This window comes from Moesziomyces antarcticus (assembly GCF_000747765.1).
Source record: "Moesziomyces antarcticus DNA, scaffold: scaffold_v10003, strain JCM 10317, whole genome shotgun sequence".
NCBI classification, from domain to species: domain Eukaryota; kingdom Fungi; phylum Basidiomycota; class Ustilaginomycetes; order Ustilaginales; family Ustilaginaceae; genus Moesziomyces; species Moesziomyces antarcticus.
This window is the reverse complement of record NW_014639007.1, coordinates 1,057,649-1,083,574: the sequence shown is the minus strand read 5'-3', so window position 1 is coordinate 1,083,574 and position 25,926 is coordinate 1,057,649. Positions and strand designations below refer to the sequence as shown.

The 25,926-nt window shown below is 59.5% G+C and overlaps 10 protein-coding genes across 10 annotated transcripts; 6 read left to right on the top strand and 4 right to left on the bottom strand.

Annotated features, from left to right (window-relative positions):
• Nucleotide 1: 1 nt before the first annotated feature.
• Nucleotides 2-2,200, bottom strand: PAN0_003c1896 (zf-DHHC-domain-containing protein; the record flags this gene model as incomplete). The annotated part of the gene is made up of 1 exon (XM_014802852.1): nt 2-2,200. One exon carries the CDS (start codon nt 2,198-2,200, stop codon nt 2-4), a length of 2,199 nt encoding a protein of 732 aa, XP_014658338.1.
• Nucleotides 2,201-2,920: 720 nt separating this feature from the next.
• PAN0_003d1895 (uncharacterized protein) lies at nt 2,921-4,324 on the top strand (the record flags this gene model as incomplete). Its single annotated transcript, XM_014802851.1, has 1 exon — nt 2,921-4,324. One exon carries the CDS (start codon nt 2,921-2,923, stop codon nt 4,322-4,324), a length of 1,404 nt encoding a protein of 467 aa, XP_014658337.1.
• Nucleotides 4,325-4,728: 404 nt separating this feature from the next.
• PAN0_003d1894 (uncharacterized protein) lies at nt 4,729-5,520 on the top strand (the record flags this gene model as incomplete). The annotated part of the gene is made up of 1 exon (XM_014802850.1): nt 4,729-5,520. One exon carries the CDS (start codon nt 4,729-4,731, stop codon nt 5,518-5,520), a length of 792 nt encoding a protein of 263 aa, XP_014658336.1.
• A 169-nt stretch (nt 5,521-5,689) lies between these two features.
• Nucleotides 5,690-6,589, bottom strand: PAN0_003c1893 (haloacid dehalogenase-like hydrolase domain containing 3; the record flags this gene model as incomplete). Its single annotated transcript, XM_014802849.1, has 1 exon — nt 5,690-6,589. One exon carries the CDS (start codon nt 6,587-6,589, stop codon nt 5,690-5,692), a length of 900 nt encoding a protein of 299 aa, XP_014658335.1.
• A 1,447-nt stretch (nt 6,590-8,036) lies between these two features.
• Nucleotides 8,037-11,450, top strand: PAN0_003d1892 (L-aminoadipate-semialdehyde dehydrogenase; the record flags this gene model as incomplete). Its single annotated transcript, XM_014802848.1, has 3 exons — nt 8,037-8,695; nt 8,785-9,163; nt 9,267-11,450. The coding sequence occupies 3 exons, from the start codon at nt 8,037-8,039 to the stop codon at nt 11,448-11,450; spliced, it is 3,222 nt and encodes a 1,073-aa protein (XP_014658334.1).
• Nucleotides 11,451-11,813: 363 nt separating this feature from the next.
• On the top strand, nt 11,814-13,295 carry PAN0_003d1891 (uncharacterized protein; the record flags this gene model as incomplete). The annotated part of the gene is made up of 1 exon (XM_014802847.1): nt 11,814-13,295. One exon carries the CDS (start codon nt 11,814-11,816, stop codon nt 13,293-13,295), a length of 1,482 nt encoding a protein of 493 aa, XP_014658333.1.
• A 585-nt stretch (nt 13,296-13,880) lies between these two features.
• Nucleotides 13,881-18,241, top strand: PAN0_003d1890 (glycoside hydrolase; the record flags this gene model as incomplete). The annotated part of the gene is made up of 3 exons (XM_014802846.1): nt 13,881-13,932; nt 14,012-16,073; nt 16,480-18,241. The coding sequence occupies 3 exons, from the start codon at nt 13,881-13,883 to the stop codon at nt 18,239-18,241; spliced, it is 3,876 nt and encodes a 1,291-aa protein (XP_014658332.1).
• Nucleotides 18,242-18,625: 384 nt separating this feature from the next.
• Nucleotides 18,626-22,066, top strand: PAN0_003d1889 (uncharacterized protein; the record flags this gene model as incomplete). Its single annotated transcript, XM_014802845.1, has 1 exon — nt 18,626-22,066. One exon carries the CDS (start codon nt 18,626-18,628, stop codon nt 22,064-22,066), a length of 3,441 nt encoding a protein of 1,146 aa, XP_014658331.1.
• A 360-nt stretch (nt 22,067-22,426) lies between these two features.
• On the bottom strand, nt 22,427-22,821 carry PAN0_003c1888 (microsomal signal peptidase 12kda subunit protein; the record flags this gene model as incomplete). The annotated part of the gene is made up of 3 exons (XM_014802844.1): nt 22,427-22,507; nt 22,580-22,726; nt 22,786-22,821. 3 exons carry the CDS (start codon nt 22,819-22,821, stop codon nt 22,427-22,429), a joined length of 264 nt encoding a protein of 87 aa, XP_014658330.1.
• An 841-nt stretch (nt 22,822-23,662) lies between these two features.
• On the bottom strand, nt 23,663-25,195 carry PAN0_003c1887 (acid phosphatase; the record flags this gene model as incomplete). Its single annotated transcript, XM_014802843.1, has 1 exon — nt 23,663-25,195. The coding sequence occupies one exon, from the start codon at nt 25,193-25,195 to the stop codon at nt 23,663-23,665; it is 1,533 nt and encodes a 510-aa protein (XP_014658329.1).
• Nucleotides 25,196-25,926: the final 731 nt, after the last annotated feature.

Sequence of the window (25,926 nt, the reverse complement as noted above, 5' to 3'; positions counted from 1 at the left end):
ATCACTGCAGATGCTCGGGCCATTCTGAACGTTTTCGCCAGACGCCCTGTGGGCCAAATCTCGGATTCATTGGGAAGTGCAGTCCGTCGTTCGGATGCGTGCCGATGGGCAGGAACCACATCCACATCGAGCCGCCCAGCGCCTGTGCGGTGTTGGTTCGGAACGCGCCGTGAGTACGCTGCTTGCCAGTGTGCTTTCCTTCCGCAGCCTGCTTTTCGTGCGCAGCATGGATCGAGCCGCCATCGCCCTGCTGCGCGCCTGTCTGGACGTCTTGCGCAGCGCTCTCCTCTTGCGCCTCCGCCTCGCTGGAGCTGCCGAGCCACCACCTGTTGCCCTCCTTTGTGAGCTTGCCCCACTCCCTGTCCCAATCTCGAATCATCTGCCTCTTGGCTTTGAGACCTGCGCCGAGCCCCTGCTTCTTGGCGGAGCGGTTCGCCTGCATGCCGAACCATCTGTCGGCAAGCACACGCTCGCGGCCCTGCATGCGGTTCACGCCGACATGCTCGATCGTGGTCATGTTGTGCGCCATCAGGAACACGTGTGTACCCAGCAGCGCGCCCGTGAAGATGAGGAACACCGCGCAGATGGGGAACAGCGAGACGAGGAATCCATCCACTCGCCATGCTGAGCTGGACGAGAGCGCGCGCACGCCTCGATGGAAGTAGACCGCCGTCGTCGCGAGCGTGTATACTTCAAGGAGCGTGACCCACAGCACGAAGATGAAGAAGAAGCGCTGGTTGTGCGCGCCCACGCAGCCGCCCACCCACGGACAGTGGTGGTCCATCTTGAGCACGCAGGTGCCGCAGCGTCGACAGTGGTGTGCGCGCGGCGGTTTGACGCGCTTGCAGCGATGGCAATACTGCGCTGCGGCAGACAGCGGTGGCGGATCGTTCGGTGGTCGTCTCTGCGGCGCTACCCATCCTAATGATCCAGGTGGCGCGGCGGAAGCTTCTGCTGCAGGTCCCGTGTGGGTACCATGGTTGACAGTGCCCCCTGTTCGGTCCAGCTCATCCGTCGCCTCTTGCATCGCATCGCCTTCTGCAATGGTTGCTGCGGCAAGAGGCCCGAGGATGCCAGGGAGCTGCGGGTCGACGTGGGAAGCAACATCGCAGCCCTCCGATGCGGGTGCGGGTTCGCTGCGGAGCTGTGCCTCGACGTCGACAGCTGACGTGTCAGCCGCACCTTCTTCCTCCTCAGCGATGGTGCGCTGGGAAAAGTTACGTGAATGCGAAAGATCGGCAGCCGTCATGTCATGCTTGGGCTCGACCGAGCCGGGCAGCACGCGCATGCTGTCCGAAGATGCACGGTTGCCGCCGAATCTCTCCAGATCGGCGTTGAATGAGGGGTACGGCAGCGAGTTGGAGGATGGCACCCCGTATGACTGCGAAAACGAGCTCTCGGAGGCTGGAATGTTCGAATGACCCCCTGCATGCTGTGTGGGTATCGGCAAGGGCTGCGTGAGGTGTCGCTGCTGATGCCCGTGTTGGGGTGCAGCTTCTTGATTCCATGGCGTCGCATCATGTGGTCCTGGAAGTGGAGGTGCGGATTCTGGCACATAGTCCTTGACGTGACCCGGACCTTTGGAGATGACGGTCACGTAGGACCACATGGTCATGAGCCACAGAACGACAAAGCCAACGAGTAGGCCGATCCCTTCGGTCCGTGTACCGAGGACGACGCCTTGAGGCGTCTGCTGGATCATGCGACTGCAAAGCCTCCACACAAAGACGAGAAAGACCCAAGACAGAATGACAAAGACGAGCGGGATGATGGCCTTGCGTGCCACGACCGGGTCTCCTGATTCGCGCCTCTGCGCCTCTGCGTCTACTCTGTTCTGCTCGACGCGCTCGTTGAAGCGCGCGATGTCCTGGGTGCATGCCTCGATGCTGGAGATGCAGCTCTGCATGCATGCGGGTGGTGGTGGACGTGCTGAGCCAGCCTGCGTTCGCTCGGTCGACGCTGTGGGACCACGCTGCCCCTGGGTGTCGATGGCTAATGCTCTTTGCGCAACATCCTCGGCCTGCGCCGGTTGACCGGCGTTGAGCTCATGATCCTCTGGTTGCTTGGCGGACCAGGCGGTCATCTTGGATCGAGGTGACTGCTGAGAGACATCGGGGCAGTCGACGTGCGTGTGCGAGGACGTGGACAGGACCGAGTTGGTGCGATCGTCGGTGTCGGACCGTGCTTGAGCTGTTGTCATGGCTGGCGAGGTGCAGCAGCTCAGCGGGAGTGGCTAGTCATCTGTAGCCCTCACACCAGAGCAGGAGCGATCTAAGTAGGTTGCGCAGTTCGTGATGCAGTCGGATGGTGGGAGTGGATAAGGTGCGATGCCAAAAGAGGAAAGTGTGCAGTGGAGGCAGCACGGTGTGCGCTGCTGGCAGCGTGTTGTTTCTGCAAGCCTCCTCCACTAGGCTTGGCGGCTAGCTCTCCTCCTGTCGGCCGGCTTCCCGCTCACTGAGCCTCACCAAAAAAGAGCTGAAACTCGAGTTGCGTGCAGCTCCTGCCGGCTAAAGTCGAGGCAATTTTCGAATCTGGAGAATCTCAGTCGCCACTGCGCTGTGGAGACTCGATTGAATGTGAGAGGAGCGGCTGCTGTCTCGGCGAGGAGCGGGCCGCGGTCGAGTTGCTTCTGCGCCTTGGCGTTTGCACCTCTCGCTTGGCCGTGCAGTGCATGCAGCCGTTGATACTACGCTGCTGGACAGGTTCCCTTACACCATCTCTCCGACTTTCTCGTCAATCGTTCGTTGCGCCAATCAAGCACATCACGACCAGTCGTGTGCAGCGCTCTCGAGCAGCGGAGCCGCGTAGCTTCGCTCTGCCCTGCAACGGGCTCAACTCTGCGGCACCTTGGACCCACGCTGTCAAACTTACACCACAGCTACGCTCGTGACGGCGCAACAACCCTGTCGCATTCGTCAAGATGGCCGGCATTCCTATGACCGTCACGGCCATCCCGGCCTTCCCCACCATGCTGCCTTTCAATTACACCGGCCCACCTCTGCCATCCATCGCCAACTCGTCCCACGCTCACCGCTTCGGCTCGCCAGAGGACCTCATCGTCATCTCGGCACGTCGCGTCAACTCAATCCTGCCAAGCTTGATCACCGCTTCCATGGCGCTCGGCATGGTCGTCTCTGATTGGTCCATCCATCTTCCCTGGGAGTGGAAGCTGCTCTCTAAGCGGAGGAAGTGGAAGCTCTCGCACATCGCCTACTTTGCGTCGCGCATCGGCGGGCTGGGATACTCGATCACTGCAGTCCTACACGCCATCGTCGGCAACATTGCAGGAGGTCCCATGGAGCTCGGTGCTGCGCGCTGGAACTACGCCAACTTTGCCTGCGAGGCCGACCGTCGCGCCAACATCTTTTTCTCGCTCATCTCGATCGGCGGCAGCACGGGCATCCTGCTCCTTCGATGCCTGGCGCTGTACCGCTTCCACATCGTTGCCGTCGTCACGCTCGGCCTCTTGTGGCTCGCAACACCCGCCTTCCTCATCGTGGACATGGTCGTGCTCACCAGCAGGAGCAAACGAAACGGTCTGAGCGCCTGCGATCCTAGCCCGCCCAGATTGCATAGCCACACCAATCCCATCCTCTACATGATGCCGTGGTTCTTCCTGCCCATCTTTGACTCGACCATCCTCGTCATGTCGCTCATCGGTCTGCGTCGTGCCTCGCACCGCCGACGATTCTCGCCTCTGGAAAAGATGTTCCGCAAGGACAACATCTTCTACTATGCCATCGTCTTCTTGTGCGTCATCCCGATTCCGATCTGGTACATCTGCCAGCAGCACGACGGTCGCATGATGCCCTACCTCAACCTGTACATTGGCTTGTCGAGCATCTTGTCGTGTCGCCTCTTCATCAACCTGTGGAAGGCGATTGGACGCGAGCTGGCGCTGGCGCATACGTTTGGCACCAATTCGCAGGACCACTACCGCGTGGATACGAGCTTGGAGCAGGCCACTGCCGGGCTGGTAGCGTCACAAGCAAGTGCGGGCGCGCCCACTGACAGTCATGCGCGTGGCAGCGACTCGATTCTGGAAAGCGGCGCTTCTGCTGGAGATAGCATCGTGGCCGCCTCGCCACTGGACGAGAAGCTCACAATACCTTCGCCCGTCGAGGCCAAGGTTTCATCCACCTTCTCACCCACGGCCGTGCAATCGGCCGAAAGCCTACACAACGTTCGCATGCGCAGGGTGGTGCCGGACTGGGCCGATGTCGACCCCGATCTCGCCTTCAGCCTCAATGGCGACTACTACGGAGATTCCAACTCGATATCCTACGACTACCAGTCAAGAGGCCTCCATTCCACTCCCTACTGAGCGGACTGCGTCTGGTCAGATTCGCCTTGCTCTTTCTTCATTTTCTTGCATCTGCCTTTGTATATTGTACACTAGCCTCGTAATCGTGACCGCAGCAATTCATGGTTCCCACCATAGATCCCACCTTGCACAGAAAAGATGCATTGTTCGAGACACAATCTCTGATGCCACAGTCGGCTCGATGCCACCATCTTGAAATGAAACGGCGCCACATGAAGTAGATGAAGTCGCGAACCCATTGTCATGGATTCTGATGTGCGGTGGCACCAAAGATTGCAGTCGCGATCCCGCAAGGATGAAGCCCACGCAAGACAACATAAAAGCAGGCTTCCGACGGCCCACTTTCAGAGTTCCTCGTTCATTCGTACGTCCTAATACCGAGCGCCGACAACACCGCTGCAATCATGGTCGCTTGGACACACGCGCTTAGAGCCCTGGTGGCCATTATGGCGCTCTTTATGTGCACGCAGGCGTCGCCCGTGCCCAAGGTCTCGCAGATGGAAAGACGCATGATTGCGTCGTCCAGCGGCGTTCCTGGGCCCAAGCTGACGTTCGGTGAAGTGTATTCCGGCATGTTCCAGCCGAACGGAGGTGTCGACAGACCGATGATCCCGAGCTCGATCCCGAACAACTATGGTCACATGTACTTCAAGGATGGCGCGCCCATCTACGTGTTTGCCAACGACGCCTCCAGAATCTCGAAGCTCGATATGGAAGTGGCGCTCAAGACCTTCGGCAAGTTCCACATCTTCAACGCCGAAACGCGCAGGTACGTTACGATCATTCCCAAGGCCGACTCGCCCGGACAAGCTATCCAGTCGCGCGGATGGGGAAACATCCACGAGCACATGGAACAGATTGCCCGGACCCGCGAAGGATTCGGCCCGCACGTCGCCACCGTCGCGCACGGCCTTCCCGTCTCGGCGAAATCCAAGAAGATCCTAGGCTTCAAGACCGAAACGGCGCCCGAATGGAAGGAGGTGTTCAAAGCCGAACCCGTCTCGCAGGATCCCTCACGCAGCCACTATGCCGAGGATTTCCGAAAGCACCTGAGGCTGGCGCTAGACCGCAATCGTCATGTGCGCTTCGTCAGCTCGGACGGCGCCCGAACCCTGGGCCTGCGTGCGAAATCGGACGGTTCAATCGAACTGAAGCTCAAGAACCTTGTAGGCGACCTATCGCACTTCCATGGCTAGACGGAGCTCCTCCAGGTGGCCATCTTGCAGCTGCGTCCGAAGTGTCTTTGTAGTTCACGAGCCTGAGCTGGTACTCTGCTCATGCCTTTCACGCGGCTGTGCCGAATGAAACTTTTGTCTGTCGTTCCGCGTTCTGCTGCCGCCCTGCTTTCGATGCAGCCAGCGGTGCCTATGTGGCTTTGAGTGAGCTCTCGACAATGCCGACCGCATCAGCAAGGCTGGTGATGGTTCTTTGATGCGCATATTCGAGGTCGTGTGGGTCGTCTCGAGCGCGGTCCACTTGCTGGTGGGGCTGGTTGCTTTCGGCACCCGTGGATCGTTGCAGCCAGGCAGCTTGGAGTCCTGCCGTTGTGGCACCCCAGAAATCCTCATGGAGCTGGTCGCCGACGTATAGCGCATTGATGGGCGGAACGGACTCGTCCCGGTGGGTTGCAGCTCGCTGCAGGGCAGCCTGGAAGAAACGCGAATCGGGCTTGGCGCACTTTTCAAAGTACGACAACACAGGGCCAGCAGAGGATTGCGCAGCAGATGCGGATCCGTCGACATCCAAGTTCAGGAAGCGGTCGAGACCAAAGCTCTTGAGCACGCCAAGGATGCGAGAGTCGCTGTTGGTCGCCAACATGAGCGTGACGGGCCGGTCGTCGCGGGCCCGCATCTGGGCTAAGCGCTCCAGCGTGGGAACGACATCCTCGAAAAGGCGGTAAGCCTGCGAGGTGCCGAAGCGCGTGACGAGACGGTGGGAGAGCGAATCGATGGTTGCCGCGTACTGCTGCTCCGACACGGCAGGGTGGAGGTGGGGGGTAAAGGTGCGCTGGATCACGAGCGCCCACCAATGGTCGGGCGATGCGATGTCAGTCTCCAAGCCGTAGTTGGGGTGCTCGGTGGCAGTGATGCGAAAGGCCTGCTTGAAGGCAGCCTTTACGTCGCTGTCCGCCACGTCGAGGCCGTGCTCGCGCGCCACGGCGGCATACTGGAGATGAGGAGCGGCCCGCGGCGTGACGAGCGTATCAAAGGCGTCGAAGAGCACCACCCGAATCGGAGCCGCCGTCGGAAAGCGTCCCATGACCATTGATGCCCGCCACAGCCTCCAACTGCTCCAGCTGGCTGGTTGATGGTGATTCGGAAATGAGCCGCGACGGATCGGAACTCGCCGAATGCGCTCGGTAACCTTTTTCATCGGCACACTCGCCTGCCACCGCCACCTCCTATCCCCCATCCTCCGTCGGTTGTTCCGAAGCCTTGGCCACTCGCCAAGACTCGGTGGCTCCTCAAACGCCCCTCAGCCGCATCTTCATCGCTTTCATGTGCTGCAGGCGCGGGAACGTGCTCGCGGCGCTTCATCTGGCCTCCACGAAGCTTGGCATGCGCGTGTATTTTCTTCTCAGAAGTGGCCCGTGATCCCCGAGATCCCTCCGAGTTTGTTGGCCCGGCATGGCTGACGTGCAGATGCAGCGCGGCGAGTTTTTCAGGGCAGGGCGGGCCAGGGCAGCGGGCCAGGGCAGGAAGGTGCAAGAGAAGGGTCTCTGCTGCATGGCGCGCTCCCAATCCTGCAAGACTCAAAGTTCTCGGAAGCTCGTGCGTCGCGCCGTGCTTGCAGGAATCACATCTCCGACATGCCCATCTCCGCCACAGCAGCCACAGGAGCCTCTGCAACACACATCCAAGCTACAAAAGGCACGAGGAGGCTCTGCATGAGTATTGGGTAACCTAACTTAGCTTTTAGTCTCAAGCTCTGCAGTCTTCTCGCTCAGGCTCAGGCTTCGTGGGCTCTCCGTGCTGTCGTGTCAGACACACGCCGCTCTCACCATTTTCCGTGTCGCAAGGGTCCACCCTTTATGTGCGAAGCGGCGGCAAAGCATCTGAAGCGTGCAAAGTTCAAAGCCAAAATGCTCGTGAGAGTGGGAACGTATGTTGCAGCCCTGGCGTGTAAGCCGAGCCTAGCCGAGCCGAGCCGTGCCGCGCCGTGCCGCGCCGCGAGAGGGGCTTGTCACCAAGAGCGTCGGTGGGGTAGTGGCGCATGACCCCAGGCTGTAGATGAGATCGCCGGCGGCCGGTCGCTGTTGCAGATCTTGTTTCGCCGGTGCTCGCGTATCGGATCGGCTGTGTCTATCGAGCCGCATCTTGGCAGCCAGCTCCCCTGCAACCATCTTGCGCGCACGTCCGAGCATCTCCGTCGGCTCGCGCAACGCAGCCACTCGAATGCGAGTCACCCGCTGCGGACGCCTCATCAGCCTCGTTCCGCCATCGGGCCGCTCTTCACTTGCTTTCCGGGTCAACAGAGTCGGTATCGTGGGCTTCCTCCTTGGCTCCTCCCGCCACCAACCTCGCTCAAGGCACTTGCATTCTCCACATTCGCACGTTCAGCGGACAGCTGGCGCAAGCTCCGTAAATGCTCCATCTCACGAACCACTGGACCTGCTGGATATAAATCAGAGGCCCGTACAGCGTACTCCCCAATCAAGACGCATGCTTTCAGCACATCTCACGACTAGCTTCTTCGTCCAGCCTTCGTACCAATGACTGTTCCACTCATCACCGATAGTGCGAGCCTCCTGGCCCCGTTCAAGGGCCGAGAGAGCCTCAACGCGCTCATCGACACGCTCATCCACTTGATGGGCGACGGAATCTGCATCTCTTACATCAAGTCGGCCGAGCCCTTCGAATGGCAGCACATCACCGCTGCCCAACTCGACAGCTGCATCCGTGCAGCCACTGCCTACTACGCCCAGTACATTCCCGTCAGACGCAAGGACGATCCCTGCCGTCACATCTCGCTCTTCACAGAGTCGAGCTTCGACCATCTGGTCACGCAGATGGCGCTCATGCGTCTTGGCTACGGTGTCGTGCTCATTTCGCCCAACAATTCTGTCCCGGCCGTCGCGCATCTCGTCAAGGCAATGGCCTCCCAGACGCTCGTATTCGGCCCTAACAAGGCAGCGGAGGCAGACAAGGTCAATGCTGAGCTCAAGCAGGCACAGCACGACAGCCTCAAGGATCTCGACCTGATTGGCCTTTTCTCCGTAAAGCAAATGATCGCCGCCGGCCGACTGCCTCCTGCGACGAACCAGAAGGATCCTTTCCGCTCGGATGTGTCGTACGAACAAGAGGCTCAGCAGCCCTCGCTCACCATGCACTCAAGCGGCAGTACCGGCTTCCCGAAGCCCTACTCCTACTCGTAAGTAGATCGTCAGCAGAACGACAGCAAGGCAGAACTCCATATTGACCGCTCTCTGTCTTACTTCTTTCCAAACTTTGACGCACCAGACACGAGACTTACATGTCCATCATCGCCGACTTTATGCCGTACGATGCTCTGTGCACGGCTCCCATCTACCACGGTTTCGGATGCGCCGTCTCCTGGAGACATCTCATGCATCGCCGCCGCCTCTACATCTACTCTGGCACCGCGCAGCCTGACCTTATTGCCCAGGCCGCCCGCAACAGCACCGCGGATCTCATTTACGCCGTGCCCTTTGTCTTCAAGATGCTCAGCGAGCACGAGGCTGGCCTGGAAGCACTGCGCAATGCTCGCATCTGCTGCTACAGTGGCGCTCCTTGCCCTATCGAGGTCGGCGACATGCTGGTCGCCAAAGGCGTCAACCTCATCGCCTTCCTTGGTTCCACCGAGTTCGGCCAAGTAATGGTGTGCACCTTCCTTCCATCTTACACGTTGTCTTTGTCTGCTTTCATGGTGGTTATTGACAATCCATTTGATGCACTTCTCTGCTGGTCATTGACAATTGCAGGACAGTCTCCGCGATTTCAAGACGGACAAAGGCTGGAACGTGATGCGACCCAGCTCTCGCGTAGCTCCATACCTCAAGTTCGAGAACGTCGGAACCAACGAAGAGGGGCCGTACGAGCTGGTTGTGGTCAAAGGTTGGAAGGGTCTCTCCAAGGTCAACCGCCCGGACGGCAGCTACGCCAGTGGTGATCACTACCGCATGCTCCGCAATGATGACGGCAGTATTCACGGCTACGTCTACCTCGGTCGAGGCGACGACACGCTTGTTCACGTAAGTGGCGAAAAGACGAACCCCGTTCCGATGGAGCAGACCGTTCGCTCTTCTCCACTCGTTCGAGACTGCCTTGTCTTTGGGGCTGGACAGCCTTGCACCGGTGCGCTCATCATCCCCTACGATAGTACCTGGGCGGCTTATGCGCATCTCTCGGATCAAGAGCGTCAGGCAGCACTCAAGAAGCAGATCGAGCCGCTTTTGGCCGAGGTGAATGCGCAGTGTCCATCGCACTCTCGCCTGGTTCCAGAGATGGTCCGATTTCTGCCGGCGGAGGCGCGCTTTCCCGTGGCTGACAAGGGCAGCATCAAGCGAGCTCCCGCCAACGCGCTCTTTGCCAAGGAGATCCTGCAGCTCTACAACGACTTTGCTCTTGGTCTCTCGACGCCAGACAACGTCAAGATGTCGGTCGAGAGCAAAGAGCAGCTCGAGCCGCTGATCCGCAGCATTCTGGAAGGCTTCATCGGCCTCAGCCTGAAGAACAAAGAAGATGTCGACTTGACCAGCCTCGGCGTCGATTCGATCATGGACGGTCAGATCCGTAGCAAGATTCATCGCTCGGTGCGCATGGCCAAACCGCTGCCAGGAACAATTGTGTTCCAGCATCCAACGCCGAGGCGCTTGACCGACGCAGTGTACGCACATGCTTGTGCCGCTGCAGGCCAGGATATGCCGAAAGAGGATCAGCGGAAGCAGCAGAAGCGCAGGACGTACGAGCTGCTCAGCGAGTTGCGCTCCAAGCTCAAGCCTCGGGTTGTGTCCCAGCCGGTCGCTCAAGCCGAAGGCGAAATCGTGGTTCTGACCGGTGTCACCGGCTCGCTTGGTGCGCACATCCTGGACCAGCTTCGAAGCAAGCCGGGTGTCGCCAAGGTCATCTGCCTCAACCGCGCAGGTGGCCACGAGGAAGCCCAGCAGCGTACGCTGGAGTCGCTCAATGCTCGAGGCTTGGCACCGCTTACCCAGGCCGACCGCGTTCAGGTGGTCTCACTGGCTTCGGACATTAGTCGACCGCTCCTTGGTCTGTCGCAAGAGGAGTACGACGCGATTGCCAGCAGCGTGACGTGCGTCATCCACAACGCATGGCCTGTCAACTTTGTCATGTCGATCGACTCGTTCCAGAGCGTCCTCGAGGGCACGGTGCAACTTATGAATCTGGCTGGTCAATCCACCGGATCTCGCTCGCCGCGCTTCGTCTTTTCGTCGTCGATCTCGGTCGCCCTGAACAGCTCCGCTGCCGTTATCGACGAGGACATTCGCGAAACTCTGGACGATGCACTCGATCTCGGATACGCCCACTCCAAGTGGATCGTGGAGAACCTGTGTCGCAGTGCGCAGGAGGTCATCGGTGGCGGATTTCAATCGGTCGTCATGCGGATCGGACAGATGGTCGGGGACCGAGAGCGAGGCATTTGGAACGAGAGCGAGGCTCCGCCGCTCATGATCAAGAGCGCTCAGACGATCGGCTGCCTTCCGGACGGAGTCGAAGATCTGTATTGGCTGCCAGTGGATGTGGCAGGTCTCGTTGCGGCGAAGTTGACGTCTGCCGCGCTCAAGGATGACTGCGTGCTCGTTCATATGGTCAGTGACGAACCGATGCCCTGGAAGAAGGCGCTGGTAACTCTGGCGGCACCCCAGAATTTTGGCCAGTCCTTCGAGGTGGTTCCATACGCAGAGTGGGTTGACAGGCTCGCCCAGTCGGATCAAAACCCTACTCGAAACCCCACCATCAAGCTGCTCGAACATTACCGTTCCCAGCAGGCAGACCTTGAGCGTGGTGGAATGAGCCAGGGCAGGCTCGCTACCGTCAAATTGCGACAGCTGCTCTCGACTGTCGAGCTGCCTCTGTCAGCCTATCGTCCGGAGTATCTCACCACTACGATCGCCGCTTGGCGACGCACCAACTTCTTGCAGTAGATCTCCTTTTCTTACAGCACTTGTGAATATGAAAGTGTTTCAGCTGCCCTTTATGCACAACTGTGATACGGTAGTGGCGTTAACTTTGTGGGGCCTCATCCGGAGCTCGACCCCACAAACAAAACCCACGCGGCGTGAGGCGTGTGGGGCGTCTTATCCGGCTGTTCGAGTTCCCCACCATGCACGTCCCTCTCATCTGTTGACGCCATGGCCAGAGTCGATGTCGTCCCCACTCAAATTGCACCAGGCTTGCGCAGCCCACAGGCGGTCAAGCCCACAAGATGAAAGCGTACCAGGGTTTCCGCTTTCTCTTTGTCCATCAAACAACACATCCATTGTTATCGTAGTTCCGCCTAGCTCAAGATGTCGTCTCGCCGTCCGTCCAAGACCACTCATCCCGATTGGCTCGTCAAAGCCGTCGCTGAGTATCGGCAGCTTCTGCCCGTGCAAATCCTTGTTACCGCCGATTTCGACCGTGCAGCCGTGTCGGATGGCACCGCCGGCTGCCATTTCAAGGACCAAGCTTTCGTCAAGCCGTCCATTGAAGCCCGCGAGCTGCTTGGACCGTGCCTGGATACCGCTGTCGTCAATATCGCAAAGTGCAATGATATCATTGCACGCATGAGCGCTGAGGACTATGTTATCCCCGATCAGGCCGAGACTTACTTCAAGCATGTCCTTAAGCATCTGCGCAAGGTTAGCGATGCAGCTGATAAGGGCAGGCTCAGTATTCTGGCGGACTGCATTGCCCTCCACGATGGTGATGACTGGGTCGATACGCCTTTCGGAAAAGGAATTCTGGTCCGGGCCCGCAGACCGGTCCCCGCTAAGGCTGTGAAGGAAGCAACGATTCAGCAACGCCTTGTCGAGGATGCTGAGAAAGCTCATCACCCTGCGAATCCCGGCTACGAAGGTGAGCTGGGTGAATTGATCCGAGTCAGGCGCTCAAAGGATCACATTCCCGTCATCTCGTTTGCTGCAATGACCCTCCATGCCGTCCACAACAGCTTCAACAACTCCGATGTCACCTTGTTGATGGTCACACGCATACAGATCGAGGGCATCGGCAGCTCTGCAACCACATCTCTCAGGCATGTCCACCATGTCTACTTTAGACACAGCGATGGCAGGTACGAATGGATGGAAAACCCGACGGTGGTTGACAAGCTTGCCGTCGGTCAAACGTTTGAGGGCGAGAGTAAGGTCCTTGTCGGTCAAGAAGGGATCGGACTTTGCTCTGGAGACGATCGAACCTGGCTCGATTACATCAAAGCTAACTTCGGTCTGCTCGTGCTGCAGTATGCCTTCTGTCATAACCAGTTCCCTTTCGGTGATTTTACTCGAGACGACCTTCGGGTAGTACTCCAGAACATTTCCGGTCGCTCTGCTGCTAGGCTCAGCAGAGAGAACGCTGACCGCCTGCTGAGCAGCTTCGACTTTAGGGGCGGCTCGGCAAATCCGCAACTCATAGATCTATTCGCCGCGGCCACCTTCAATCGTCCGGGATTCGGTATGGGTACCGCAAAGTACATCGAGACCATTCGTGAAAATGTGGCCTTCCTCGAGACTCCAGAACCAGTGGATCTCAACTTTCATCACATTCTTACCGGCACCGGAGAGCAAATGGAGCGACGCGCCGTCAGGATCAATGCGGCCCACGCCCATGCTCCAGCACAGGGCTTCGGCGTGCGCTATTTCGTTGCTGGCAGATGCGCCGTCCCGATCCGTGTCGGCAAATACTTTGATCAGGCCCTCAGTGAGCACGACGAGGACAGGCTCGCGTCTCCCGCCGACATCCGCAACATCAGTCAGATCGGCGACACCAATTTCTTTGTGCGAAGATAACACTTCTCTCATTGCTGCGAATCATAACTTTTTTGGTTCTCTCAATGTCGGGGAATGTTCTTGCTGGAAGCTTCTATTCCATGGTGTTGAGGGTGGAGCTGGAGCGCCGCCGCGATGGTGCCACGCCTAATCCGGCATCGATTCATCGCAAGGGGTGGCGCTAATTCGGAGGTCACAGCGGGACGTCGCCGCTGCGGCCCACAGTGCGGATCTTTCATCCCGCTTACGCCACCGCATGAACTCTTGTCCCCGCCGAGGCTGAACCCACTTCGCGCCGTGCCTTCCAACGATGTCGTAAATGAAGTCTCCGCGAGATCGAATTTGGTGGGTGGCTGCACTTGAGTGATCTAATCGTCACGACAAAGTGCTCCGCCAAGGATAACGCCCACACGGGAGGCTCATAGTCGACTCGCAAATGCTGGCGTGGGAGCGAAGGAGGTTAGGGTATAAGAGAAGGGAGCTTTCGTCAGCAGACTCATCTTCCCCGTCGCTCCCTGATCTCTCATCCTTCCCCTTTGCTCCCACTCCTACCCTTTCCACCCCTCCCCTACTCCTGAGACTTAGCTTTCGAGTACCAACGCGATAATGAAGCTCACCCTCGCGGCGGTGGCCTCGATCCTGGCCGTCACGGCTAACGGTGAGTACCGACCTTTTTCCATCTGCTGCAGCGACTCGTGGCTACAGCTGACTTTGTTCCCATCTCGACTCGAACACAGCCGCAACCATTCCTAGGGACGGTGCCATTACCGTTCCCGCATCCTCTTCCGACGTCAAGCCGATCGGTGATGAGAAGCCATTCAAGATTCGCGAGGGGCCCCAGGTCACTGACGGCACTGGCGCTCCCTTCGCCTCGAGCCTCAAGGTGCAGTTGGCGTCCAAGGCGGGAGCCAAGTGCATGTACGACATGAACACTTTCGTTGAGTCCAACCTCAACTACGGTAGCGACGGTGGCCTGTACGCCGAGATGATCCGCAACCGCGCCTTCCAGTCGTCCAACGACTCGGTCTTTGGCGTCGGCAAGTCGGACGCCATGGGCTCTGGCTCGCTGACCGCCTGGCAGCCCGTTGGTCAGTCGAAGCTCGAGCTCGTCCAGGATGAGCCTCTCTCCAAGGCCCTCCCCGTTTCGGCCAAGGTGACTTGCGACACCAAGAAGGGCGCTGCGTGCGGTCTGAAGAACCTTGGCTTCTTCGGCATGCCCGCCGTGACTGGCGAGACATACAACGCCAGCTTCTACATTCGCGCCGACAAGGAGCAGACTGTCAAGCTCAACTTTGGTCTGTACAGCTTCGATCTGACTCAGTCCTGGGTCGACGAGACCAAGACGGTCACGGTCGGAACCAAGTGGACTCCCGTCAACATGGTCCTCGACAGCGTCAAGGCCGCCCCTGACGTCAACAATGTGTTCGCCATCAAGACCGAGGACTCGATCGAGTCGTTCCAGATCAACCTTGTCAGCCTCTTCCCGGACACCTTCGAGGGCACCGTTGTTCGCAAGGATGTTGCGGAGAAGATGCTCGCCTTTAAGCCCAAGGCCATTCGCTGGCCGGGAGGCAACGACCTTGCCGGCCACACCATCGCTTCGCGTTTCCAGTGGAACAACACCATCGGCCCCCTCGTCGACCGACCTGGACGTCTCGGCAATTGGCAGGGGTGGAACACAGATGGACTCGGTGCCGTTGAGATGTACAACTTCATCGAGAAGCTGGGTGCTCGTCTCATCGTCGGCCTGTGGTGTGGCTCCGACTCAAACGGTCAAGCTGTGCCTGTCGATGACCTGGAACCTTACCTGCAGCAGCAGGTCGACTTTGTCCACTTCTTGCTCGACACCGAGGGCAAGTTCGCCGAGATGCGTGTCAAGAACGGCGGCCCTCAGAAGCCTTACGACGTGCAGGCTTTCATGATCGGTAACGAGGGCGGCCTGAAGCCCAGCGTTGACTACCAGACTCGTTTCGACAAGCTCACCGCTATGCTGAAGAAGGACTTTGCCAATCACAAGGGCTTTGACGAGATCGACCTCATCGCCACCGCTCCCATCTGCGTCCCCACCGGCTACAAGTACCGCGTCGACCTGCTCAACCAGCCCATCTACGGAACGCCCTCGGACTTCATCAGCAAGTACCGCATGTACGACGACGCTTCGCGCTCCAACAACACCGTATTCTACAACATGGAGTTTGCGGCCATCAACTCTGGGCTCGAGGCGGACGAAAACATCTGGTTCGGCCCCGGACGCCTGCACCACAGCATTCTCAAGGGTTCGCTTGCCGAGTCGGTCTTTATTCTTGGCATGGAGAACAACTGCGACGTTGTGCGTGGTGCGGCTTACGCTCCGGAGCTGTCGAACGAGTCGGATGACCGTGCCTCGGAGTCGACTCCGGGTCTGCTCGAGTTCGACACTACCAAGGTGGTCGGTTCTACTTCGTTCCTCATGCAGAGCCTGATCAGCTCCAACCGCATCAGCGAGAGCATCAAGGTGGAGAACAGCAAGGCGCTCGAAGAGGCTCAGGTCTACGTCTCTGCCGGTGTCGACGAGAAGGGCGCCGTGATCGTCAAGCTGGTCAACTACAGCGAGAAGAGCATGCCGATCAGCATCGACGTGGGCAAGAAGGTGGGCAAGCCCGTGTGCAAGAAGATTGGCGGTGAAGGTCCGCTCGACACGAACACGCTGCAGAAGCAGGAGGTCAAGACCGAGGACTGCCAGGCCACTGCGTCGGGCGAGTCGATCTCTCTGACTCTGAGCAAGTGGTCCTTCACCATGGTCAAGGCCGCTGCCAGCCAGTGAGCGCCGCTCTCTCGCGACCCTCTTCCCTCTCACAATTCCGTCTCTCCTCCTACCGAAGTTGGTTCTGAGTGTCCATGCGCATGATCGTGTCAATTTTCACTGTTCTTCCATGTTATTGCGGCGTGATACCGGCTCGACCACGATGTACCACATTGCGTCGATACAGGGAGAACCTCCGACCACGAGGGCTCGTTCGTCGGCATAAAGTGACGTGGGCTGGCGGACTGAGAGAGGTGCGGCACGGTGCGGGTGCGGAATTCTGTTGCGCTCGGGCCTCGTCTGACAGCGGACGGGAATTTAGCCTTTGGACCCTGAGTCGAGCGTGTGCCGGCCTCCGTGCCCATTGTTGTTGACCACAACCATCGGACTTTGCCCACTCCTTCGATCCTTGGTCTGCTCAAGCACACCGCGCACAGGTAGTGTCATGGCGAGACGAGGTGATCGTCGGCTCTACGACGTCGCTGTCGAGCCGGCTGCTTCCGAGCTCTTGCATGCGATATCGAACGACAACGAGCGCAGTGCGGGCCTCACGGAACCTTTGTCGAGCCTCTTCGCGCTCAACTTCAACTTCAAGCCCGACTCGACGCACGACTGCAGGAGAGGAGCCCTGTTTCAGCCAGGACCTGGTCGCAGCGACACGTCCGAATGGCAGATGGAGCTCGAGGCCACAGATGCCCATGCCGAGTCGAGCACCAGCACATCCAACAGCGCGACCAAAAAGCCAGCACACGTATTCACGGGGCCGCAAACGGCAGCAAAGGCATACGATCTCGTGCTAATATGGGACGACGACAAACAGACGTACCGCCTCGATCGCGTGGCGGCAAGTTTCGCGCTCAAGTACGAACGTTCACGCACCACGCTCAGTGATCAAGCGCAGACAGCCTGGACAACCGATTTCAAGACACCGCGAAAGCGTGAGCGGGATAACGAAACCACCAAGCTCGGAGACCAAAGTAGAAGTCCGAAGAAGCCGTCGCTACCCTTGAACCCCGCTGAAGGGATGCGCACCTCGACGTCTGCCTACCAAAGAGACGCGGCAAGGCCTAGCACGGTCGTCGCGCCGCTCAGGCGATCTTCTCGCCGGAGTGTGGTCGTCGAGATGGAAGAATTCGATGACTCGCCGCCGCCACCAAAGGCCGAGGCTGATGCGGACGAGATCCATTTCAGGGCCGCGCCTAGAACCAAGTCAGAGACCGAAGCGGGCACGGTACGGGTCAAAGCTGGTCACGAGGAGACGAATCCATCGACGGCTACAGGCGAGTTGCGGCGTAGCCGACGTCGTTCGAGTCAGCAGTGGCAACAGACTACGACGTCCTCGAAACAACCGGATGTCAAGACGGAGGGCGCTGCGCACGCTAGCAAGGCTGAGCCGACCCAGACGCTCGAAGAAGATGAGGAGGACCTGGCGCTTGAACTCGAACGAGAGCTGGAGCGCGAGTTTGATATCGAAGTTGTCAGCGAGGATGAGGCACCACCTTCACCTCCCGCCGCATCAGTGCAGATTTCGAGGGAGCCACGTTCGGCACGAAAGCTGTCGCCCGTCTCCAGGCTTCAACAGAGCGAGCGAGACCGCAAGATCAGTACACCGAAGGCTCACACTCCAGACATCGAGGATGCGCCTGTAACCTCCGCTCCATCGTTGAAGAAAACGAGAAGAGGGCTGTCACCGATAGCGACGGCCGACCGCTCGACCCCAGGCGCCGAGCCGTCTCGACCAGCCTCTCAAGGCGTCGCATCCATCGGTCTTGGCTTACAGCAGACTGGTGTCGGCATCACACCCACTGCATCGCCTCACCTTGACGTCGCAAGTCCAGCAAGTGATTCTCGACCAAGAGCCTCCCCTGACGAAGACATTGACTCCGGAAAAGAAGCGTTCGATGCGCTCGCACCCGCCTCGCCCGAGCGCGAGGAAGATGACGACGACGATCTGCAGGACTTTGCTGCCGAGCTCGACATGAGTCTCGCTGAGGGCCCTGATGCCTCCCCCGTGATCCCATCGCAAGCTCTAGAGAAACGCAGAAGCTCACGTGTCCCAAGCGCCTCGCAGATGGCGAGCGATGCCAGGAGGAGCGCGATGGACAGGTTCTCGGGGCATACACGCAAGGCGTACGGCCTGGGCGGTCCGCGTCAGGAGGAGGAAGATCTCGAAGATAGCGATTAGTTATAGCGTATCAAGCAACTGCAATCATCGATGTTCATTCGGGAAGGAAGCGTGCGTGTGGAATGAGCGCTCGATCAGAATTGTCTGTCTGCTTGTTGGTCCGGAAGGAAGGGGCCGTATCTGTGGCACGAGCGAAGGGTTCGGTACGACCAGTCACGCGGACCCTCGTGTGCCTGCTCCGGCAACTAGACTGGGCGGGTTCCGCCTTCCCGGACCCTGGGCGAAATTCGAGTAGGCTCAGTTTCGATTTTTTGAGCTCGCTCGGCCAAGCGCCGAAGCCGTGATTCCGAGCCACCCTCGCGACCGAACACCATCACCATCTTGGCAGCTCGCACATGCTCGCTTCGATTGCCGGCATCTAAGCTGGCTGTAGCACGCCCCACAATGGCTGTCGAAGCGCCTGTCTCAGCTGCCCCGCTGCATTCGGCCGACGGTACCCTCCGCGACTCGCCAAAAGGCTCCGCAAAACGCCGGAGAGTCAGCCCCATTGGAACATCGACGCCTGTCCACGACAACTCTGGTAACGCCACACCGACCAGATCGTCACCCAATCCGACCGCTGAATCAGGAAAGAAAGACAAAAAGCTCGACAGGGAGAGGAGCGACTCGAAGGACAGTGCCCGGGTTCGCGATAAAGATCGCGAGTCTCGCCTCCCTGCTTGCGAGGCATGCAGGACCCGCAAAGTCAAATGCGATGCACTGCTGCCCGCATGTACGCCGTGTCAGAAGTCGGGCCGCGAGTGCTTTGGTCGCGACAAAGTACCCAATGTCTCCCGCGGGTTGGTATACGAACTGCAGCAGAAGGTCAAGGACCTGGAGAGCAGGCTCGCCCTTGCTTCGTCAGGCGCCGCGACCAACGGCTCGTCTTCCAAGCGCGGCGGCCCAACCTCAGCGGACGACGATGATGCGGCCAGCGATGCAGCCGAGACCAATATAGCCTCGTCTTCACGGCTACAGCCGCCCGGACCTCATCAGCACAAGCGTGGCCGTCATGGGTATGGAAGGTTGCACATGGCTGATGCATCGCTGGACTCCGGCGATGAGTCCTCCTCGACCGAAAGCACCTCATCCTCAGACACCTCGCCGAAGCCATCGCCCAACGACTTTGTTCAGCAGACAAGCACCATCCTCGAGACCTTATCCTCCGACCTGACCGGATCAACCCACCTCCCCCGACCGGCTTCGACAACACGGCCCACCACACAGACACTCGACGACGACGAGGCCTCCGCTCTCACTGCCCTATCTAAGCATCACAAGGATCGACGAACACGATCACCGCATCGCCTCAAGCGTCGGTCGTCCTCCAATGCTTCACGGCACCGCGAAGATGCGAGCTCGTATCTTTCCGGCTCGCTGCGGCTCCGGGAAGCCTCGACACCATTGCCGTTCAAGTCGAGGTCCAGGACAGGCCGCTTTGGGACCATTTCGGCGTACGAGCGGGCCTTCTTCGATCGACTCATTGCGAGGTACCTCACCTACATGAACACAGCCCTTCCGCTCATCAACGACGTTCGGCTACACCAGATCGCCACGTCCGTGTACCAGGACGACGAGCGATCGCGTCTCTCGGCTATGGCAGCGACGTCGTACGATACGATGCCGCCGCCGCCCATCCCGCCAATGTCGGCGTCGGATCGCGTCATGCTGTCGAAGCACCGGTATGTGGTGCTTATGGCGCTCTCCATTGCGCTAGCCTCGCTCAGCCGCTCGCACAATTTCAGCCCAGAGCTCAGAAGGCTAGGTCACCAGTACTGGGCCGAGGCGCAGGCGCTCTTCCCGGTCCTCTTCCGCTTCGGCGACATTGACAAGCTGCGAGCCACGCTGCTTCAGCTTCAGTACGCGCTCCTGGTCCCGTCGGCAGGCAGCGTGTGGGAGCTGTCCGGAGCGGCAATCCGACTGGTGACGGAATTGAATCTGCACGTCGACCGGGACTACGACTCGGCAACGAATGCGGCCTTTTCGCAGGAAACGATCGATCTTCGTCGCCGTCTGTTCTGGACGACATACTGTCTGGATCGAAGCTTGGCAGTGGCTCTGGCGAGGCCACCGGGTCTGTCGGACGCGTGGATCCACGTGCAGTTGCCGAGTTTGTGCTCGGACACTGACCTGCTCCAGCTGGACCGCGAGTCCAAGACGCCAGGCCAGGAGCAACTGCGGGTCGACTGGCAGAAGCAGATCTTCCGCTCGCACATCAACCTGCGCCGCGTGCAGTCGGAGATTCTGTGCCGCCTACACAGCGTCAATCCACGCGACTACTCGCTCGACAACGATGGTGTTAGCTTGACGCAGCCTGCTCCAGCTCGGCCTTCGCTTGCGCTGGTAATGGAGGTCGGCCCTCCGACGCCGAACATCGAGTGGCAGACGAGAATGATGGAGAAGCTTGCGGAGTGGAGGTCCGAGTACGAGATCATCCGCATGCCGGCACCCGCTACGGAGCGCACTGCGCAGGGAGACGGAGTCGCGTCCAAGGCGACGCCGTTCATCACGCGTGACTGGATCGACCTAAACCACAATCTCACCATTTCGCTGCTATTCCGACCATCGCCAAACAATCCGCGACCCGACTCGAACGGTCTGCAGCAGGCGTTCATGGCGTCCGGCCGCGCGATGAAGATCTACAAGAGCATGCACAGGGGCTCGACGATCAACTTCCCGTGGCTCGCGACGCACCATCTGTTCATCTCGGGCTTGACGCATCTGAATGCGCTCGAGAAGCTCACGCGAACCGGCATGGCGTGTCCAAGCCCGGTTGTCGAGGTGGTGTTCAACGTGCAGAGCTGCGCGAGCACGCTCGAGGCACTCACGTCGCGCAACGACGGGTACGGTGTCAAGGTCCGCGATACGTTTGATGCGGCAGCGTCGGCGGTGCTCAGGTCGGTGCTGGATCCAGGCACTCGACAGACGGCGGCCACAGGAGCGATGGAAGGAGCAGTGCAGGATCTGGAAGGCTTCATGAGGTCGAGCGTCGACTCGCTGCAGGGCGGGCAGGCAAGGCAGGCGAATCGAGCCTTCCTGGAAACGGGCGGGCTCAGGAGGGCATCGCATCACGAGATAATGCAGGCTGCGGCTCAGCAGCACCCGACGTGGCTGTCGGACTCGACGTGGAACTCGATCAACGCCATCGACGCAGCGCCCCCGCCTGGATCGACTATCTTTGTTGCCGCACCGCCCAGGACTGGCAGATTTGGCACGCCGGGACACAGCATGGTGCCGACGCTCAGCGAGCGAACGACGCAGAGCATGCACGCTTCTGCCGGACCGAGCGTTGGAGCGACAGCAGGCCAGATGCAGGCCGCAGGTGCGTCACCCAGAGGATTTGGCGTGCATCCGTACGCGGCTGGGATCGCACCCAGTGCAGCTGGATTCGCAAAGAACGCAAACTCGGACGGCGACCTGCTTCAAAATGGTAGTGCAGCAGCTGGTGTGCCGTTCGAAACGGGAGCAAGGGACAAGGAACCCGAGACCGAAGTTGGGCAAGAGGAAAGGACAGCATCGACGTTCGGATTTCACAACTGGTTGTTGCAGCCGTACGAAGGCGGCGCGGACGGATTGCAGTTCGGCTACATCCAGAACAATGCGTTTGGAGCAACGACGAGCGGAGGAGTGTTTGGCGCATCCAACTCGCCTTCGATGTATGCGGGTGCGGATCCGTTCCAGTACGCAGATGCGGGGCAGACTGCGTTTGCAGCACAACAGAAGCCAGCCGCGCAGGCCGAGACAGATGCCTCGACGCTGCTCGACTTTCTGTCCATGCTGCCAGCCGCCTCGCCGCGGGGAGCGGGCGCCAATGGCAGTCCGGCGGGAGCGGCGAGCAAACAGTAGGACCCGCGTGCGCAAATGATGTGATCGCAATGCAGCCTGTCGAGTCTCAACGTGTGATGTGCGGAGAGCGTGTGACTGCAGAGTGTGTCAAACGAGTGGCGTGTGTGACTGGACGGAAGGGCCGCCCTCGCGTGAGAAATGGGGCTGGCAGGGCTGGCGGGCCGAATCGGTGCGGCGAAGCGATGGGAAGAACGCGAGAGTCCAAGCTTCCAACTCGTCCGTCGAGCTCAGATGAAGTCAACCTTGTTGTGTGAGCAAACCACTCGTCGCCGTTCGGATCGAGCTCAGGGCTTGCTTATTCTGCTGACCACGACTCGACTGGAGTCTTAAGCGCTGTATTGGCCAAGACTTTTGGTATCATTACTTCTCTGGCTCTGCAGGACGGTTGGGGAGCCACTCTGTCTTGTGTTTGTTGTACCATCCCCAACCGGGCACGGTGACCTAATCATCTCCGCATCAAAGCCGGTGTCAGCTCCTTCTTCATCGCACTTTGCTGGGTTGCATGTGACTTACGATTGCTACGAGGGCGGTTGCGGCAGCAAAGATGAGCATGCACAGCTGCATGTTTTGCGTGAAGTACCCGGCAAGGAAGGCGACGCTGGCGCCTGCGACCAGACCTTCCTGCATGATCCGATCCGCAAGACGTTGCCCTTGAAAGTCCTGTCAACAGCAGTGATGTCAGCATAGTAGACAGAGGGAGAGAAGGGAGAAGGACGTACGATTTTGCCATCGACAAACCGTTGAATCGACTCCATCGTGTCGAGCGATCAGCGAGATGATGTGGAAAGACGGAGGGATGAACCGACCGCAAAGTGGGGCTGATGATGGACCCTGAATTCCAGCGCAACGCCTCCACGTCAACTTCATCCTTTCTGGCCGGCGCGTGTGCGCTCGAGACAAATCCGTTAAGCCCATCCCCCGAAACTCACCGACACCATCGCGACATCCCAGTCACCATCATCGGCACAACCAAAGCCTACTGACCCCGAAAATGATGCATTACGCACAACCTCAGAAGCACATCAACTGCGCTTTTCTCAACCAATCTACAGACAAAATAAGTGCATGGGATGGGAATGTAAGAGCGAGAGAATGACCGCGCGCCGATGGAGAAAAAGTCGGCGAGTGGTAAAGTGAAGTCTGCTCTGCCGGCAGCGTGGTTACTAAGCACGCACCAGAGGGATCAATGTAGGCCCGGCATGAAAATGAGTTTTCGTAAAGCCCCAACATGGGGCTAGCAAAAACACATCGATTAATGGGCCATATCCTGCGTCCCCGCAACCCAACTCGTGGGTGCGCAGACGAGGTGGTGTCGCATGAAGCGATTGTGGGAGGGGAGTAGGAAGGCGGAGAGGGGAGGGGATGAGGAGAAGGCAGGAACGGTACAGCAACAAGTGAGCACAAACGCACACACCACGGAGCAAGGTGTATGCCGTCGCACCGGTCAGTCGATATGGAAATGGTTAGTATACTGCGAGTCGAGCGAGCATGTGTGGACAGGGTGACCTGATGCCCCTTGGAGCGTGTGGAGATGGTATCGAGGATGAGGTGTGGGTGTTACGGATGCTGGTGTGCGCTGTCGTAGCGCGGGCGTGGCTACTTGGACGATCGCGGTCCCTGTCCGACGGCGCACTGCTGCTCCCACGTCCAACCCTTAGGATGCTGGAGCGACTTGGCAATGTCCATGAATGCGTCGAGGGTGCACAGCTCGGGCCTGCCCTCGTAGTGCTTTCCCTTGGGCGCACACGCCGGAAGCTGCATGTCGCGGTCGCCGTAGCGCACCCTCACATAATGCGGCGGCTTCTGGCCGAGGCCAAAGGCACGCTGCACCTTGCTCAGCAACGAGCTCGGCGCAGTCGTGTCGCGGAAGAGCTCGACACCCATCGACGAGGTGAACACGGGCCACCGCCCGTCGAAGCAGTCGAGCGTGCACAGCAGACCGGCGAGCGCTGTGTCGTGCGTTGCGTACACGCCAAACTTGAGTGGATCCTGCTCGCCCTTGTCGGCGCGCACGGCCATGCGCGAGGCGAGGTCGTTGACGAACCTGCCCATAGCCAGTCTGCGGAATTCGAGCTTCTGTTCCGGGTCCGGCGCATTGTAGCCCGAGAACCACTCGGCGACGACGGCACTTTCCAATGTTTGGAGCATGCGCTTGTCCGACAGCCCCGCCGGAATGGGGAACCCGTGTGCCTGGGCTGCCTTGACCGTGTCGACGATGCCGTTCAGGCGCGGCCGCCCATCCACGCGCGGCTTGCCTCCTGTGACAGCTTCGAACTCCTTGTCGAATTCTTCCAACTTGGGATTCATGGCGCGCGCTGCGGCGTCTGCAAACGCTCGGTCGAGCCCTTGCAGTCGCGAGCATCCATACGTGTTGGGAAGAAGGTTCTCATCGGTGCCGTTGCGAACGAGCACCTTGGGGATGAACTGCCCTTGTGTGTTTGGTGAGACCGTGTTCGAGTGCAAACCGCGGATGACCTGCTCCAGGCTCTCGATGGTGCGACCCATGTTGGTGCTGCGAAAGTAGAGGGCGTCATTGTCTTTGCTCGTGAGCAGTTGCGGCAGGAAGCCGAGGCGGTCGACGTAGAGCGAGCGGAGTTCGCGACCAAAGCGTAAGGTCGACAGCCTTCCCAGGTCGGTGAGCTCGCCTAGCAAGCATTCGCCTTCCTCGTCGGGCAGTCCGCGCCCTGATCGTGATGACTCGGTCTCGACGCTCCTGCGCATGCGCATGATGCTGCTGTGCATGGTCGCCGTGTTGGCTGAGCCGACCTGGCCGACCTGGTAGGGTGGAATCGAATTGTCTGCGCTCGGGGTGAGCTCCAGCACGCATGCATCGAACTCGCGCCCGGCTCGACAGAGATTCCACTTCTCGGGGAAGAGATGGGTGAGGCGTGTGCGAACGGGCGTCCTCTCTCCATGGCGGACGAGATAGTGAACCTGGGCTAGCTCGAGTCCCTTGGGTGGATCCCTCCAGCCAAGCCCAGGCCCTGCAGCGCCGGCGCCGGCGTTGGCGACTGCAGAAGCCATTGGGATACCAGCGGTGTGAGGAATGGACGCAAAGTCAGAGGCGACGCTGATGTTGGTGTTGGTGTTGCGGACGGAAGGGCCTCCAGCAAGGTGAGTATCGGCCATGTTGAGCCTTTTCCTGCACTAGCAGAGGGGAGATAGCGCTTCAGGTGATTGTGCAAGGCGAACGAGGAGGGAGTGAAGCACTGAACTTGCGCCAAGTGCAGACCCGGAACAGCGGAAAGGGAAAGGATATCTGGAGGAGAGCAAGTAAAGAGCAGGGGTATGGCCGGGAGCACGAGGTTGACCGTCCGCGGGGGGGGGGGGGGGGGTTAAAGGCAAGCCACTGTATGCACAGATTTGCAAGGAAGGCCAATCTAATTTAGACCGGACAGGGCATGCGGTTGCACCGGCGGCGGTCAGCGAGGGGGATCGGGCCGTGGCGTAAGGTTTGCAGGAGCAGGAGACGGCGACGTGGGCAGGAAAGCAGAGGAGGGAAGATTGCACCGTCGCTTGGTAGCGACTGGGTCGGGCTGCTGACCGTACTCCGACTGATGGAGACCAAGGCAGTTGCTATTCTTGAGCCGGGCAGGCGGTGAGGACGAGCTGGGGCAGATGCAGAAGGGCGGCGACGGGAAGGAAGAAGCAGGCTGAACCAAGGCAGCGGACCAGGGAAGAAACAATCAGAGGGGCTCGAAATCCGGGTTCGGTCAGAGAATGTCGTGCGCAATAACAAGCATCGGACTGGCCGATGCAGGGAAGCGACTGGGAAGACGAGGCGGCAAAGTGAAACGACGGGAACAAGAGGTAAGGGGCCGGTAACAATGTGGTGGTGCGGACGATGTGGTGCACCTAGG